This window comes from Nomascus leucogenys, chromosome 2 (assembly GCF_006542625.1).
Source record: "Nomascus leucogenys isolate Asia chromosome 2, Asia_NLE_v1, whole genome shotgun sequence".
In the NCBI taxonomy this organism is placed as follows: Eukaryota; Metazoa; Chordata; class Mammalia; order Primates; family Hylobatidae; genus Nomascus; species Nomascus leucogenys.
In genome coordinates this window covers 74,768,569-74,781,931 of record NC_044382.1, presented here as the reverse complement: position 1 = coordinate 74,781,931, position 13,363 = coordinate 74,768,569, and the positions used below count along the sequence as shown (strand labels likewise).

At 42.6% G+C, this 13,363-nt stretch overlaps 1 protein-coding gene across 1 annotated transcript in view; it reads left to right on the top strand.

Annotated features, from left to right (window-relative positions):
* The window catches only part of ITGAM (integrin subunit alpha M), a 77,663-nt gene that overhangs the window by 16,497 nt on the left and 47,803 nt on the right, over window positions 1-13,363 (top strand). Inside the window, exons 11-12 of the mRNA XM_030797781.1 lie at window positions 158-287; window positions 1,190-1,332. Of these exons, the coding sequence (XP_030653641.1) occupies window positions 158-287; window positions 1,190-1,332 (273 nt within the window). The remainder of the gene's footprint in view (window positions 1-157; window positions 288-1,189; window positions 1,333-13,363) is intronic.

Genomic DNA, 13,363 nt, shown 5'->3' with positions numbered 1-13,363 from the left:
TGCGGGGGTGGGGCAGGGGGTAGCAAGAAGAAGAGATAGGAGAGATGTGGGGGTTTGGGGACTCTTCTCTGTGATAGGTACTTGGGAAGTAGCTCTGTGAGGGGCAGCGGTGATCCCTTCTTCCTTCCTCATCAACACTGTTCTACCCCTTTCCCAGAACGGCCTCTTGCTGAGCACTGTGGGGAGCTATGACTGGGCTGGTGGAGCCTTTCTATATACATCAAAGGAGAAAAGCACCTTCATCAACATGACCAGAGTGGATTCAGACATGAATGATGCTTACTTGGGTAAGTGGGGAGGGCAAGGGTTATTCTAGGAAGGGGTCAGGATTTGGCATAAGTCATCCAGCGTAGATGTCTGAGTCTTTCATAGGCTCTTGGGATAGCTTTAAAGACCGAAACTTCAATTTTTTTTTTTTTTTTTTTGAGGTGGAGTTTCTTTCTTGTCGCCCAGGCTGTAGTGCAATGGCACAATCTTGGCTCACTACAACCTCTGCCTCCTGTGCTCAAGCGATTCTCCTACCTCAGCCTCCCGAGTAGCTGGAATTACAAGAAAGCACCACCACCCCAGGCAAATTTTTTTTTTTTTTTTTTTTTTTGAGATGGGGTTTCACTCTTGTTGCCCAGGCTGGAGTGTAATAATCTGATCTTGGCTCACCACAACCTCCGTCTCCCAGGTTCAAGCGATTCTCCTGCCTCAGCCTCCTGAGTAGCTGGAATTACAGGCATGTGCCACCACGCCCGGCTAATTTTGTATTTTTAGTAGAGGTGGGATTTCTCCATGTCGGTTAGGCTGATCGTGAACTCCCAACCTCAGGTGATCCACCTGGCTCGGCCTCCCAAAGTGCTGGGATTACAGGCATGAGCCACCGTGCCCGGTCTTTTTTTGTATTTTTAGTACAGACCGGGTTTCACCATGTTGGCCAGGCTGGTCTGGAGCTCCTGACCTCACATGATCCACCTGCCTCAGACTCCCAGAATGCTGGGATTACAGGTGTGAGCCACCGCGCCTGGCCAGAAACTTCTAAATTGAATTGTAACTATGTTCATAAAGATAAATATAGCATAGGGATCAGTTAACCCAACACAGCAAGCGTGGGGCTGCCCCAGTGCCCCTACTCAAGGGGTGGGTCTGCATGGCAGAGGAGGGGGCAGGGAATGCACTTCACCTCTCAGACCCCCACCTTCAGGTTATGCTGCCGCCATCGTCTTGCGGAACCGGGTGCAAAGCCTGGTTCTGGGGGCACCTCGATATCAGCACATCGGCCTGGTGGCGATGTTCAGGCAGAACGCTGGCATGTGGGAGCCCAACGCTAATGTCAAGGGCACCCAGGTGAGTGCGGTTTGTGGAGCATGTTTGTGCAAACAAAGGCACCCTGGGGGCTTAGAGATCCCAGGAGGGGCATTCAGATGACATGCATGGCCCTCTTGTAAAGGAGCCTTTGGGGGCTGTGAGCTGGGGAGTTGTGGGATCAGCTTAGCATTTGAGAATGCTATGTCCTCAGCTTTTTAACAATGATAAATAACAATGCTTGCCTGTACAGAGCTCTCTATGGGTCTTTCTTTACTCAGAGCTGGTATTCAACCCGTATATAACCAGGATAGCCATGTTAGTTAATAAAATATTGAAATAAGCACCCATGCACTCTGGTGCTTCCTCAGTCTCTGTGGGCTTCCCCATGATCCAGCAACTATGAGGTCGGGCAGGACACTTCACAGACCCTCTAGGATCTGCTCCAGCCATGCCCCTGCTCAGTACCTGTGCAGCCCCAGCTGTTCATTATTTTGAATATCACCTCTGCAAAAGCAGCATTGTCACATATTATGTGGGAACTAGTGAGTGAGGCAAAACTCTCTAGTCAAAATCATTCTTGCAAATTCCTGAAATAGGACTGCACCCATGATACGGTGCCTGCAGTTCTTTATTTTATTTTTATTTTTATTTTATTATACTTTAAGTTCTAGGGTACATGTGCACAACGTGCAGGTTTGTTGCATATGTATACATGTGCCATGTTGGTGTGCTGCACCCATTAACTCGTCATTTACATTAGGTATATCTGCTAATGCTATCCCTCCCCCCTCCCTCCAACCCACGACGGGCACTGGTGTGTGATGTTCCCTACCCTGTGTCCAAGTGTTCTCATTGTTCAATTCCCACCTATGAATGAGAACATGTGGTGTTTGGTTTTCTGTCCTTGCAACAGTTTGCTCAGAATGATGGTTTCCAGCTTCATCCATGTCCCTACAAAGGACACGAACTCATCCTTTTTTATGGCTGTGTAGTATTCCATGGTGTATATGTGCCACATTTTCTTAATCCAGTCTATCATTGATGGACATTTGGGTTGGTTCCAAGTCTTTGCTATTGTGAATAGTGCCGCAATAAACATATGTGTGCATGTGCCTTTATAGCAGCATGATTTATAATCCTTTGGGTATATACCCAGTAATGGAATGGCTGGGTCAAATGGTATTTCTAGTTCTAGGTCCTGGAGGAATCGCCACACTGTCTTCCACAATGGTTGAACTAGTTTATAGTCCCACCAACAGTGTAAAAGTGTTCCTATTTCTCTACATCCTTTCCAGCACCTGTTGTTTCCTGACTTTTTAATGATCACCATTCTAAGTGGTGTGAGATGGTATCTCATTGTGGTTTTGATTTGCATTTCTCTGATGGCCAGTGATGATGAGCATTTTTTCATGTGTCTGTTGGCTGCATAAATGTCTTCTTTTGAGAAGTGTCTGTTCATATCCTTTGCCCACTTTTTGATGGGGTTGTTTGATTTTTTCTTGTAAATTTGTTTAAGTTCTTTGTAGATTCTGGATATTAGCCCTTTGTCAGATGGGTAGATTGTAAAAATTTTCTCCCATTCTGTAGGTTGCCTGTTCATTCTGATGGTAGTTTCTTTTGCTGTGCAGAAGCTCTTTAGTTTAATTAGATCCCATGTGTCAATTTTGGCTTTTGTTGCCATTGCTTTTGGTGTTTTAGTCATGAAGTGCTTGCCCATGCCTATGTCCTGAATGGTATTGCCTAGGTTTCCTTCTAGGGTTTTTATGGTTTTAGGTCTAATATTTAAGTCTTTAATCCATCTCGAATTAATTTTTGTATAAGGTGTAAGGAAGGGATCCAGTTTCAGCTTTCTACATATGGCTAGCCAGTTTTTCCAGCACCATTTATTAACTAGGGAATCCTTTTCCCATTTCTTGTTTTTGTCAGGTTTGTCACAGATCAGATTGTTGTAGATGTTTTGTATTATTTCTGAGGGCTCTGTTCTGTTCCATTGGTCTATATTTCTGTTTTGGTACCAGTACCATGCTGTTTTGGTTACTGTAGCCTTGTAATATAGTTTGAAGTCAGGTAGCATGATGCCTCCAGCTTTGTTCTTTTGGCTTAGGATTGTCTTGGCAATGCAGGCTCTTTTTTGGTTCCATATGAACTTTAAAGTAATTTTTTCCAATTCTGTGAAGAAAGTCGTTGGTAGCTGGATGGGGATGGCATTCAATCTATAAATTACCTTGGTCAGTATGGCCATTTTCATGATATTTATTCTTCCTATCCATGAGCATGGAATGTTCTTCCATTTGTTTGTGTCCTCTTTTATTTCACTGAGCAGTGGTTTGTAGTTCTCCTTGAAGAGGTCTTTCACATCCCTTGTAAGTTAGATTCCTAGGTATTTTATTCTCTTTGAGGCAATTGTGAATGGGAGTTCACTCATGATTTAGCTCTCTGTTTGTCTGTTATTGGTGTATAGGAATGCTTGTGATTTTTCGCACTGATTTTGTATCCTGAGACTTTGCTGAAGTTGCTTATCAGCTTAAGGAAATTTTGGATTGAGACAATGGGGTTTTCTAGATATATAATCATGTCATCTGCAAACAGGGACAATTTGACTTCCTCTTTTCCTAACTGAATACCCTTTGTTTCTTTCTCCTGCCTGATTGCCCTGGCCAGAACCTCCAACACTATGTTGAATAGGAGTGGTGAGAGAGGGCATCCCTGTCTTGTGCCAGTTTTCAAAGGGAATGCTTCCAGTTTTTGTCCATTCAGTATGATATTGGCTGTGGGTTTGTCATAAACAGCTCTTATTATTTTGAGATACATACCATCAATACCTAGTTTATTGAGAGTTTTCAGCATGAAGGGCTGTTGAATTTTGTTAAAGGCCTTTTCTGCATCTATTGAGATAATCATTTGGTTTTTGTCTTTGGTTCTGTTTATATGATGGATTATGTCTATTGATTTTTGTATGTTGAATCAGCCTTGCATCCCAGGGATGAAGCCCACTTGATCATGCTGGATAAGCTTTTTGATGTGCTGCTGGATTCAGTTTGCCAGTATTTTACTGAGGATTTTTGCATCGATGTTCATCAGGGATATTGGTCTAAAATTCTCTTTTTTTTGTTGTGTCTCTGCCAGGCTTTGGTATCAAGATGATGCTGGCCTCAAAAAATGAGTTAGGGAGGATTCCCTCTTTTTCTATTGATTTGAATAGTTCAGAAGGAATGGTGCCAGCTCTCCTTGTACCTCTGGTAGAATTCAGCTGTGAATCCATCTGGTCCTGGACTTTTTTTGGTTGATAGGCTATTAATTATTGCCTCAATTTCAGAGCCTGTTATTGGTCTATTCAGGGATTCAACTTCTTCCTGGTTTAGTCTTGGGAGGGTGTATGTGTCGAGGAATTTATCCATTTCTTCTAGATTTTCTAGTTTATTTGCGTAGAGGTGTTTATAGTATTCTCTGATGATAGTTTGTATTTCTGTGGGATTGGTGGTGATATCCCCTTTATCATTTTGTATTGCATCTATTTGATTCTTCTCTCTTTTCTTCTTTATTAGTCTTGCTAGCGGTCTATCAATTTTGTTGATCTTTTCAAAAAACCAGCTCCTGGATTCATTAATTTTTTGAAGGGTTTTTTGTGTCTCTGTTTCCTTCAGTTCTGCTCTGATCTTAGTTATTTCTTGCCTTCTGCTAGCCTTTGAATGTGTTTGCTCTTGCCTCTCTAGTTCTTTTAATCGTGATGTTAGGGTGTCAATTTTAGATCTTTCGTGCTTTCTCTTTTGGGCATTTAGTGCTATAAATTTCCCTCTACACACTGCTTTAAATGTGTCTCAGAGATTCTGGTATGTTGTGTCTTTGTTCTCGTTGGTTTCGAAGAACATCTTTATTTCTGCCTTCATTTCGTTATGTGTCCAGTAGTCATTCAGGAGCAGGTTGTTCAGTTTCCATGTAGTTGAGCAGTTTTGAGTGAGTTTCTTAATCCTGAGTTCTAGTTTGATTGCACTGTGGTCCGAGAGACAGTTTGTTATAATTTCTGTTCTTTTACATTTGCTGAGGAGTGCTTTACTTCCAACTATGTGGTCAATTTTGGAATAGGTGTGGTGTGGTGCTAAAAAGAATATATATTCTGTTGATTTGAGGTGGAGAGTTCTGTGGATGTCTATTAGGTCTGCTTGGTGCAGAGCTGAGTTCAATTCCTGGATATCCTTGTTAACTTTCTGTCTCATTGATCTGTCTAATGTTGACAGTGGGGTGTTAAAGTCTCCCATTATTATTCTGTGGGAGTCTAAGTCTCTTTGTAGGTCTCCAAGGACTTGCTTTATGAATCTGGGTGCTCCTGTATTGGACGCATATATATTTAGGATAGTTGGCTCTTCTTGTTGAATTTATCCCTTTACCATCATGTAACGGCCTTCTTTGTCTCTTTTCATCTTTGTTGGTTTAAAGTCTGTTTTATCAGAGACTAGGATTGCAATTCCTGCTTTTTTTTTGTTTTCCATTTGCTTGGTAGATCTTCCTCCATCCCTTTATTTTGAGCCTATGTGTGTCTCTGCAGATGAGATGAGTCTCCTGAGTACAGCACACTGATGGGTCTTGATTCTTTATCCAATTTGCCAGTCTGTGTCTTTTAATTGGAGCATTTAGCCCATTTACATTTAAGGTTAATATTGTTATGTGTGAATTTGATCCTGTCGTTATGATGTTAGCTAGTTATTTTGCTTGTTAGTTGATGCAGTTTCTTCCTAGCATCAATGGTCTTTACAATTTGGTATGTTTTTGCAGTGGCTGGTACTGGTTTTTCCTTTCCATGTTTAGTGCTTCCTTCAGGAGCTCTTGTAAGGCAGGCCTGGTGGTGCCAAAATCTCCCAGCATTTGCTTGTCTGTAAAGGATTTTATTTCTCCTTCACTTATGAAGCTTAGTTTGGCTGGATATGAAATTCTGGGTTGAAAATTCTTTTCTTTAAGATTATTGAATATTGGCCCCCACTCTCTTCTGGCTTGTAGAGTTTCTGCCGAGACATCAGCTGCTAGTCTGATGGGCTTCCCTTTGTGGGTAACCTGACCTTTCTCTCTGGCTGCCCTGAACATTTTTTCCTTCATTTCAACTTTGGTGAATCTGACAATTATGTGTCTTGGAGCTGCTCTTCTTGAGGAGTATCTTTGTGGCATTCTCTGTATTTCCTGAATTTGAATGTTGGCCTGCCTTGCTAGATTGGGGAAGTTCTCCTGGATAATATCCTGCAGAGTGTTTTCCAACTTGGTTCCATTCTCCCCATCACTTTCGGGTACACCAATCAGACGTAGATTGGGTCTTTTCACACAGTCCCATATTTCTTGGAGGCTTTGTTCATTTCTTTTCACTCTTTTTTTCTCTAAACTTCTCTTGCTTCATTTCATTCATTTGATCTTCAATCACTGATACCCTTTCTCCACTTGATCGAATCGGCTACTGAAGCTTGTGCATGCGTCACATAGTTCTCATGCCATGGTTTTCAGCTCCATCAGGTCATTTAAGGTCTTCTCTATGCTGTTTATTTTAGTTAGCCATTCGCCTAATCTTTTTTCAAGGTTTTTAGCTTCTTTGTGATGGGTTCGAACATCCTCCTTTAGCTTGGAGAAGTTTGTTATTACCGATTGTCTGAAGCTTTCTTCTCTCAACTCGTTAAAGTCATTCTCTATCCAGCTTTGTTCCATTGCTGGTGAGGAGCCATGTTCCTTTGGAGGAGAAGAGGCAATCTGATTTTTAAAATTTTCAGCTTTTCTGCTCTGGTTTCTCCCTGTCTTTGTGGTTTTATCTACCTTTGGTCTTTGATGATGGTGACGTACCAATGGGGTTTTGGTGTGGATGTCCTTTCTGTTTGTTAGCTTTCCTTCTAACAGTCAGGACCATCAGCTGCAGGTCTGTTGGAGTTTGCTGGAGGTCCATTCCAGACCCTATTTTCCTGGGTTTCACCAGCAGAGGCTGCAGAACAGCAACTATTGCAAAATGGAAAATGTTGCTGCCTGATCCTTCCTCTGGAAGCTTCATCGCAGAGGGGCACCCAGCCGTATGAGGTGTAAGTTGGCCCCTACTGGGAGGTGCCTCCCAGTTAGGCTACTCGGGGGTCAGGGACCCACTTGAGGAGGCAGTCTATCCGTTCTCAGATCTCAAACTCCATCCTGGGAGAACCACTACCCTCTTCAAAACTGTCAGACAGGGACGTTTAAGTCTGCAGAAGTTTCTGCTGCCTTTTGTTCAGCTATGCCATGCCCCCAGAGGTGGAGTCTACAGAGGGAGGCAGGCCTCCTTGAGCTGCGGTGGGCTCCACCCAATTGGAGCTTCCTGGCCGCTTTGTTTACCTACTCAAGCCTCAGCAATGGTGGACGCCCATCCCCCAGCCTCACTGCCACTTTGCAGCTTGATCTCAGACTGCTGTGCCAGCAGTGAGCAAGGCTCCGTGGGCTTGCGACCCTCCAAGCCAGGTGCGGGATATAATCTCCTGGTGTGCCATTTGCTAAGACCATTGGAAAAGTGCAGTATTAGGGTGGCAGTGTCCCAATTTTCCACATACCATCTGTCACGGCTTCCCTTGGCTAGGAAAGGGAATTCCCCGACCCCTTGCACTTCCCAGGTGAGGCGATGCCCCGCCCTGCTTTAGCTCATGCTCTGTGGGCTGCACCCATTGTCCTACAAGCCCCAGTGAGATGAACCCAGTACCTCAGTTGGAAATGCAGAAATTACCTGTCTTCTACGTTGCTCATGCTGGGAGCTGTAGACTGGAGCTGTTCCTATTCAGCCATTTTGGAACCGCCTCTGCCTATAGTTCTTTAAAAAAAAAAATTTCAGGCAGGGCATGGTGGCTTATGCCTGTAATCCCAGTGTAGTAGGACAAGCTGCAGACAAAACCCCTCAGACACCAAGTTAAAGAAGGAAGGGCTTTTTTTAGCCAGGAGCTACAGCAAGACTACGTCTCCAAAAACCGAGCTCCCCGAATGAGCAATTCCTGTCCCTTTTAAGGGCTTAAAACTCTAAAGGGGTCCACGTGAGGGGGTCATGATCGATTGAGCAAGCAGGAGGTATGTGACTGGAGGCTGCATGCACCAGTAAACAGAACAGAACAGAACAGGACAGGGATTTTCACAATGCTTTTCCATACCATGTCTGGAATCTATAGATAACATAACTGGTTAGATCAGGGGTTGATCTTTAACCAGGGCACGGCACCGGGCTGTCTGCCTGTGGATTTCATTTCTGCCTTTTAGTTTTTACTTCTTCTTTCTTTGGAGGCAGAAATTGGGCATAAGACAACATGAGGGGTGGTCTCCTCCCTTACCAGCACTTTGGAAGCCTGAGGCAGGTGGATCACCTGAGGTCAGGAGTTTGAGACGAGCCTGGCCAATGTGGTGAAACTCTGTCCCTACTAAAAATAAAAAATATAAAAAAAAATTAGCCAAGCATGGTGGCATGTGCCTATAATCCCAGCTACTCAGGAGGCCGAGGCAGGAAAATCACTTGAACCCGGGAGGCGGAGGTTGAAGTGAGCTGGGATCGTGCCACTGCACTCCAGCCTGGGTGACAGGGCGAGACTTCATCTCAATTAAAAAAAAAATTTCAACTTTTAGATTTGGGGTACATGTATAGGCTTGTTACATGCATACATTGCATGTTGCTGAGGTTTGGGCTGCAGATCCCATCGCCCAGGTAGTGAGCTTAGTACCTGTGGTGGTTTTTCTTTTTTCTTTTTCTTTTCTCTCCCTCTTTTTTTTTTTTCTTTTAGAGACAGGGTCTCACTATGTTGCCCAGGCTGGTTTTGAACCCTGAGCTCAAGCAATGTTGCCCAGGCTGGTTTTGAACTCCTGAGCTCAAGCAATCCTCCTGCCTTGGCCTCCCAAAATGCTGAGATTACAGGCATGAGCCACTGCGCCTGGCCCAATAGGTGGTTTTTCAACCCACACCTCATGCTCCTCCAGCTGGTAGTCTGCAGTATCTATCATTCCCATCTTTGTGTCTATGTATACCCAATGTTTAGCTCCCACTTATAAGTGAGAACGTGCAATATTTGATTTTCTGTTCCTGTGTCAATTCACTTAGGATTATAGCCTCCAGCTGCATCCATATTGCCGCAAAGGACGTGATTCATTCTTTTTTATGGCGGCGTAGTATTTGATGGTGTATATGTACCACATTTTCTTATCCAGTCCACCACTGATAGACACCTAGGTTGATTCCATGTCTTTCTATTGTGAATAGTGCTGTGATGAACATACGAGCATGTATCTTTTTGGTAGAACGGCTTATTTTCTTTTGGCTATATGGCCAGTAATGGGATCGCTGGGCTGAATAGTAGCCCTGTTTTATATTCTTTGGGAAATCTTCAAACTGCTTTTCACAGTGGCTGGACTAATTTACATTCCCACCAGCCAACAATGTATAAGCGTTCCTTTTTCTGCATAGCCTCACCAGCATCTGTTATTGTCTTTTTAATAATAGCATTCTGACTGGTGTGAGATGGTATCTCATTGTGGTTTATGATTTGCATTTCTTTGGTGATTGGTGATAATGAACTTTTTTTTCAAATGTTTTTTGGCTACTTGTGTGTCTTCTTTTGAGAAGTGTCTATTTATGTCCTTTACCCACTTTTTAATGGGGTTATTTGGTTTTTGCTTGTTGATTTGTTGAAGTTCCTTATAGATTCTGGATTTCAGACCCTTGTCAGATGTGGTTTGCAAATATTTTCTCCCATTCTGTAAGTTTTCTGTTTACTCTTTTGATAGTTTCTTTTGCTCTACAGAAACTCTTTAGTTTAATTAGTTCCCACTTGTTGATTTTTGTTTTTGTTGCAGTTGCTTTTGAGGACTCAGCCAAAAGTTCTTTGCCAAGGCTGGTGTTGAGAAAGTATTTCCTAAGTTTTCTTCTATGATTTTAATAGTTTGAGGGCTCACATTTAAATCTTTAATCCATGTGATTTAAGTTTTAATCACATTTAAGTCTTTAATACACCTTGAGTTGATTTTTGTATAAGGTGTAAGGAAGGGGTTCAGTTTCATTCTTCTGCATATGGATAGCCAGTTATCTCCACACTATTTATTGAATAGGAAGTTCTTTCCCCATTGCTTGCTTCATAGTCTTTATTGAAGATCAGGTGGCTCTAGGTGGGTGGCTTTATTTCTGGGCTCTCTGTTCTGTTCCATTGGTCTATGTGTCTGTCTTTGTACCAGTACCATACTGTTTTGGTTACTATAGCCTCATATTCGGATAGTGTGATGCCTCCAGCTTTGTTATTTTTGCTTAGGATTGCTTTGGATATTCAGGCTCTTTTTTTGTTCCATATTAATTTTAGAATAGTTTTTTTCTAAGTCTGTGAACAATGGCATTGGTAGTTTGATACAAATAGCATTGATTCTGTAAATTGCTTTGAGCAATGTGGCCATTTTAACAATATTGATTCTTCCAATCCATGAGCATGGAATACTTTTCCACTTATTTGTGTCGTCTCTGATTTCTTTCAACAGTGTATTTCTCTTTGTAGAGAACTTTCACCTCCTTGGTTAGCTGTGTTCCCAGGTACTTCATTTTTCGTGTCTGCCTGTAGTTCTGTCAGTGGTTCTCTTTGACTTGTAATTAATGCATTGTATGGAGATGAAACCAGTTTCTCCTGATACCTGAACAGCTTGTCATAATTCTTTGCCAATAGTCAAATTCTTCACATGGTCTCTCTAAACACATACTGGCCATTGATGGTGTCAATGCCTGACATGTATAAGGGATGGGGTGGGGAAGAAAGTGTAGAGGAATTACAGGAAGTCAAGTGTGGATGGATGCCACTTCTCTGTTTTGGGTGTGTGGTCAGGACCAGAGGAGGAAGGCTGGCTGGTCAACTCCCCGCCCCCCGCCCCCACGAGTACACGCACATTACCATCAAGGGTGATAGATGCTTAAACTGGGACAGTCTGGGAGTTATGAGAGCAAATGGGAGGGGCACCCACAGAAAGGCAGTATGGAAGTCTTCCTAGTGGAAGTGGCAGCTAAGCCAAGGCCTGAGGTGGAAGCACAAGAGAAGTGAAAGGGGTGTGGGGAAGCAAGGGGCCAGAGGAGGGAGAGAGAATGGAATGGAGGGTCAGAATATGCATATATGGGGGTGAGAGGAGTGGTGGGAGAAAATGGGAAAGAAGGGTAGGTGTGGCTTATCCCAGACATGCAGGGCTTGTTCAACATCCCAAATATCAATATTGCAGAAATGGACAAGCTGATCCTGAAGTCCATATGGAAACAGAAGGGATCCATGTATTAAACTTATACCTAAATATTTCATGGCCTTTTTCACTATTGTAAATTGTACTGGTTTTTAAATTTAAATTTCCAATTGTTGGAACAGAACAGAGCCGTCAGAAATAATTCCACACATCTACAACCATCTGATCTTTGACAAACCTGACAAAAACAAGAAATGGGAAAAGGATTCCCTATTTAATAAATGGTGCTGGGAAAACTGGCTAGCCATATGTAGAAAGCTGAAACTGGATCCCTTCCTTACACCTTATACAAAAATTAATTCAAGATGGATTAAAGACTTAAATGTTAGACCTAAGACCATAAAAACCCTAGAATAAAACCTAGGCAATACCATTCAGGACATAGGCATGGTCAAGGACTTCATGTCTAAAACACCAAAAGCAACGGCAACAAAAGCCAAAATTGACAAATGGGATCTAATTAAACTAAGGAATTTCTGCACAGCAAAATAAACTACCATCAGAGTGAACAGGCAACCTACAGAATGTGAGAAAATTTTTGCAATCTACTCATCTGACAAAGGGCTAATATCCAGAATCTACAAAGAACTCAAACAAATTTACAAGAAAAAAACAAACAACCCCATCAACAAGTGGGTGAAGGATGTGAACAGACACTTCTCAAAAGAAGACATTTATGCAGCCAACAGACACATGAAAAAATGCTCATCATCACTGGCCATCAGAGAAATGCAAATCAAAACCACAATGAGATACCATCTCACACCACTTAGAATGGTGATCATTAAAAAGTCAGGAAACAACAGGTGCTGGAGAGGATGTGGAGAAAAAGGAACACTTTTACACTGTTGGTGGGACTGTAAACTAGTTAAACCATTGTGGAAGACAGTGTGGCGATTCCTCCAGGACCTAGAACTAGAAATACCATTTGACCCAGCCATCCCATTACTGGGTATATACCCAAAGGATTATAAATCATGCTGCTATAAAGACACATGCACACGTATGTTTATTGCGGCACTATTCACAATAGCAAAGACTTGGAACCAACCCAAATGTCCATCAATGATAGACTGGATTAAGAAAATATGGCACATATACACCATGGAATACTATGCAGCCATAAAAAATGATGAGTTCATGTCCTTTGTAGGGACGTGGATGAAGCTGGAAACCATCATTCTCAGCAAACTATCACAAGAACAAAAAAACCAAACACTGTATGTTCTCACTCATAGGTGGGAATTGAACAATGAGAACACTTGGACACAGGAAGGGGAACATCACACTCTGGGGCCTGTTGTGTGGTGGGGAAGGGAGGGGGGAAAGCATTAGCAGATATACCTAATGTAGATGACAAGTTAATGGGTGCAGCACACCAACATGACACATATATACATATGTAACAAACCTGCACGTTGTGCACATGTACCCTAGAACTTAAAGTGTAATAAAAAATAAATTTCTGATTGTTCAGTGATATAGAAATACAACTGGCCAGGCCCAGTGGCTCATGCCTGTAATCCCAGCACTTTGGGAGGCCGAGGCAGGTGGATCACCTGAGGTCAGGAGTTTGAGACCAGCCTGACCAACATGGAGAAACCCTGTCGCTACTAAAAATACAAAATTAGCCAGGTGTGGTGGCACATGCCTGTAATCTCAGCTACTTGGGAAGCTGAGGCAGAAGAATCACTTGAACCCAGGAGGCAGAGGTTATGGTGAGTTGAGATCATGCCATTGCACTCTAGCCTGGGCAACAAGTGCGAAACTCCCTCTAAAAAAAAAAAAAAAAAAAAGAAATACAACCGATTCTTACATATTGATCTTGTATCCAAAACAATCTTAGAAA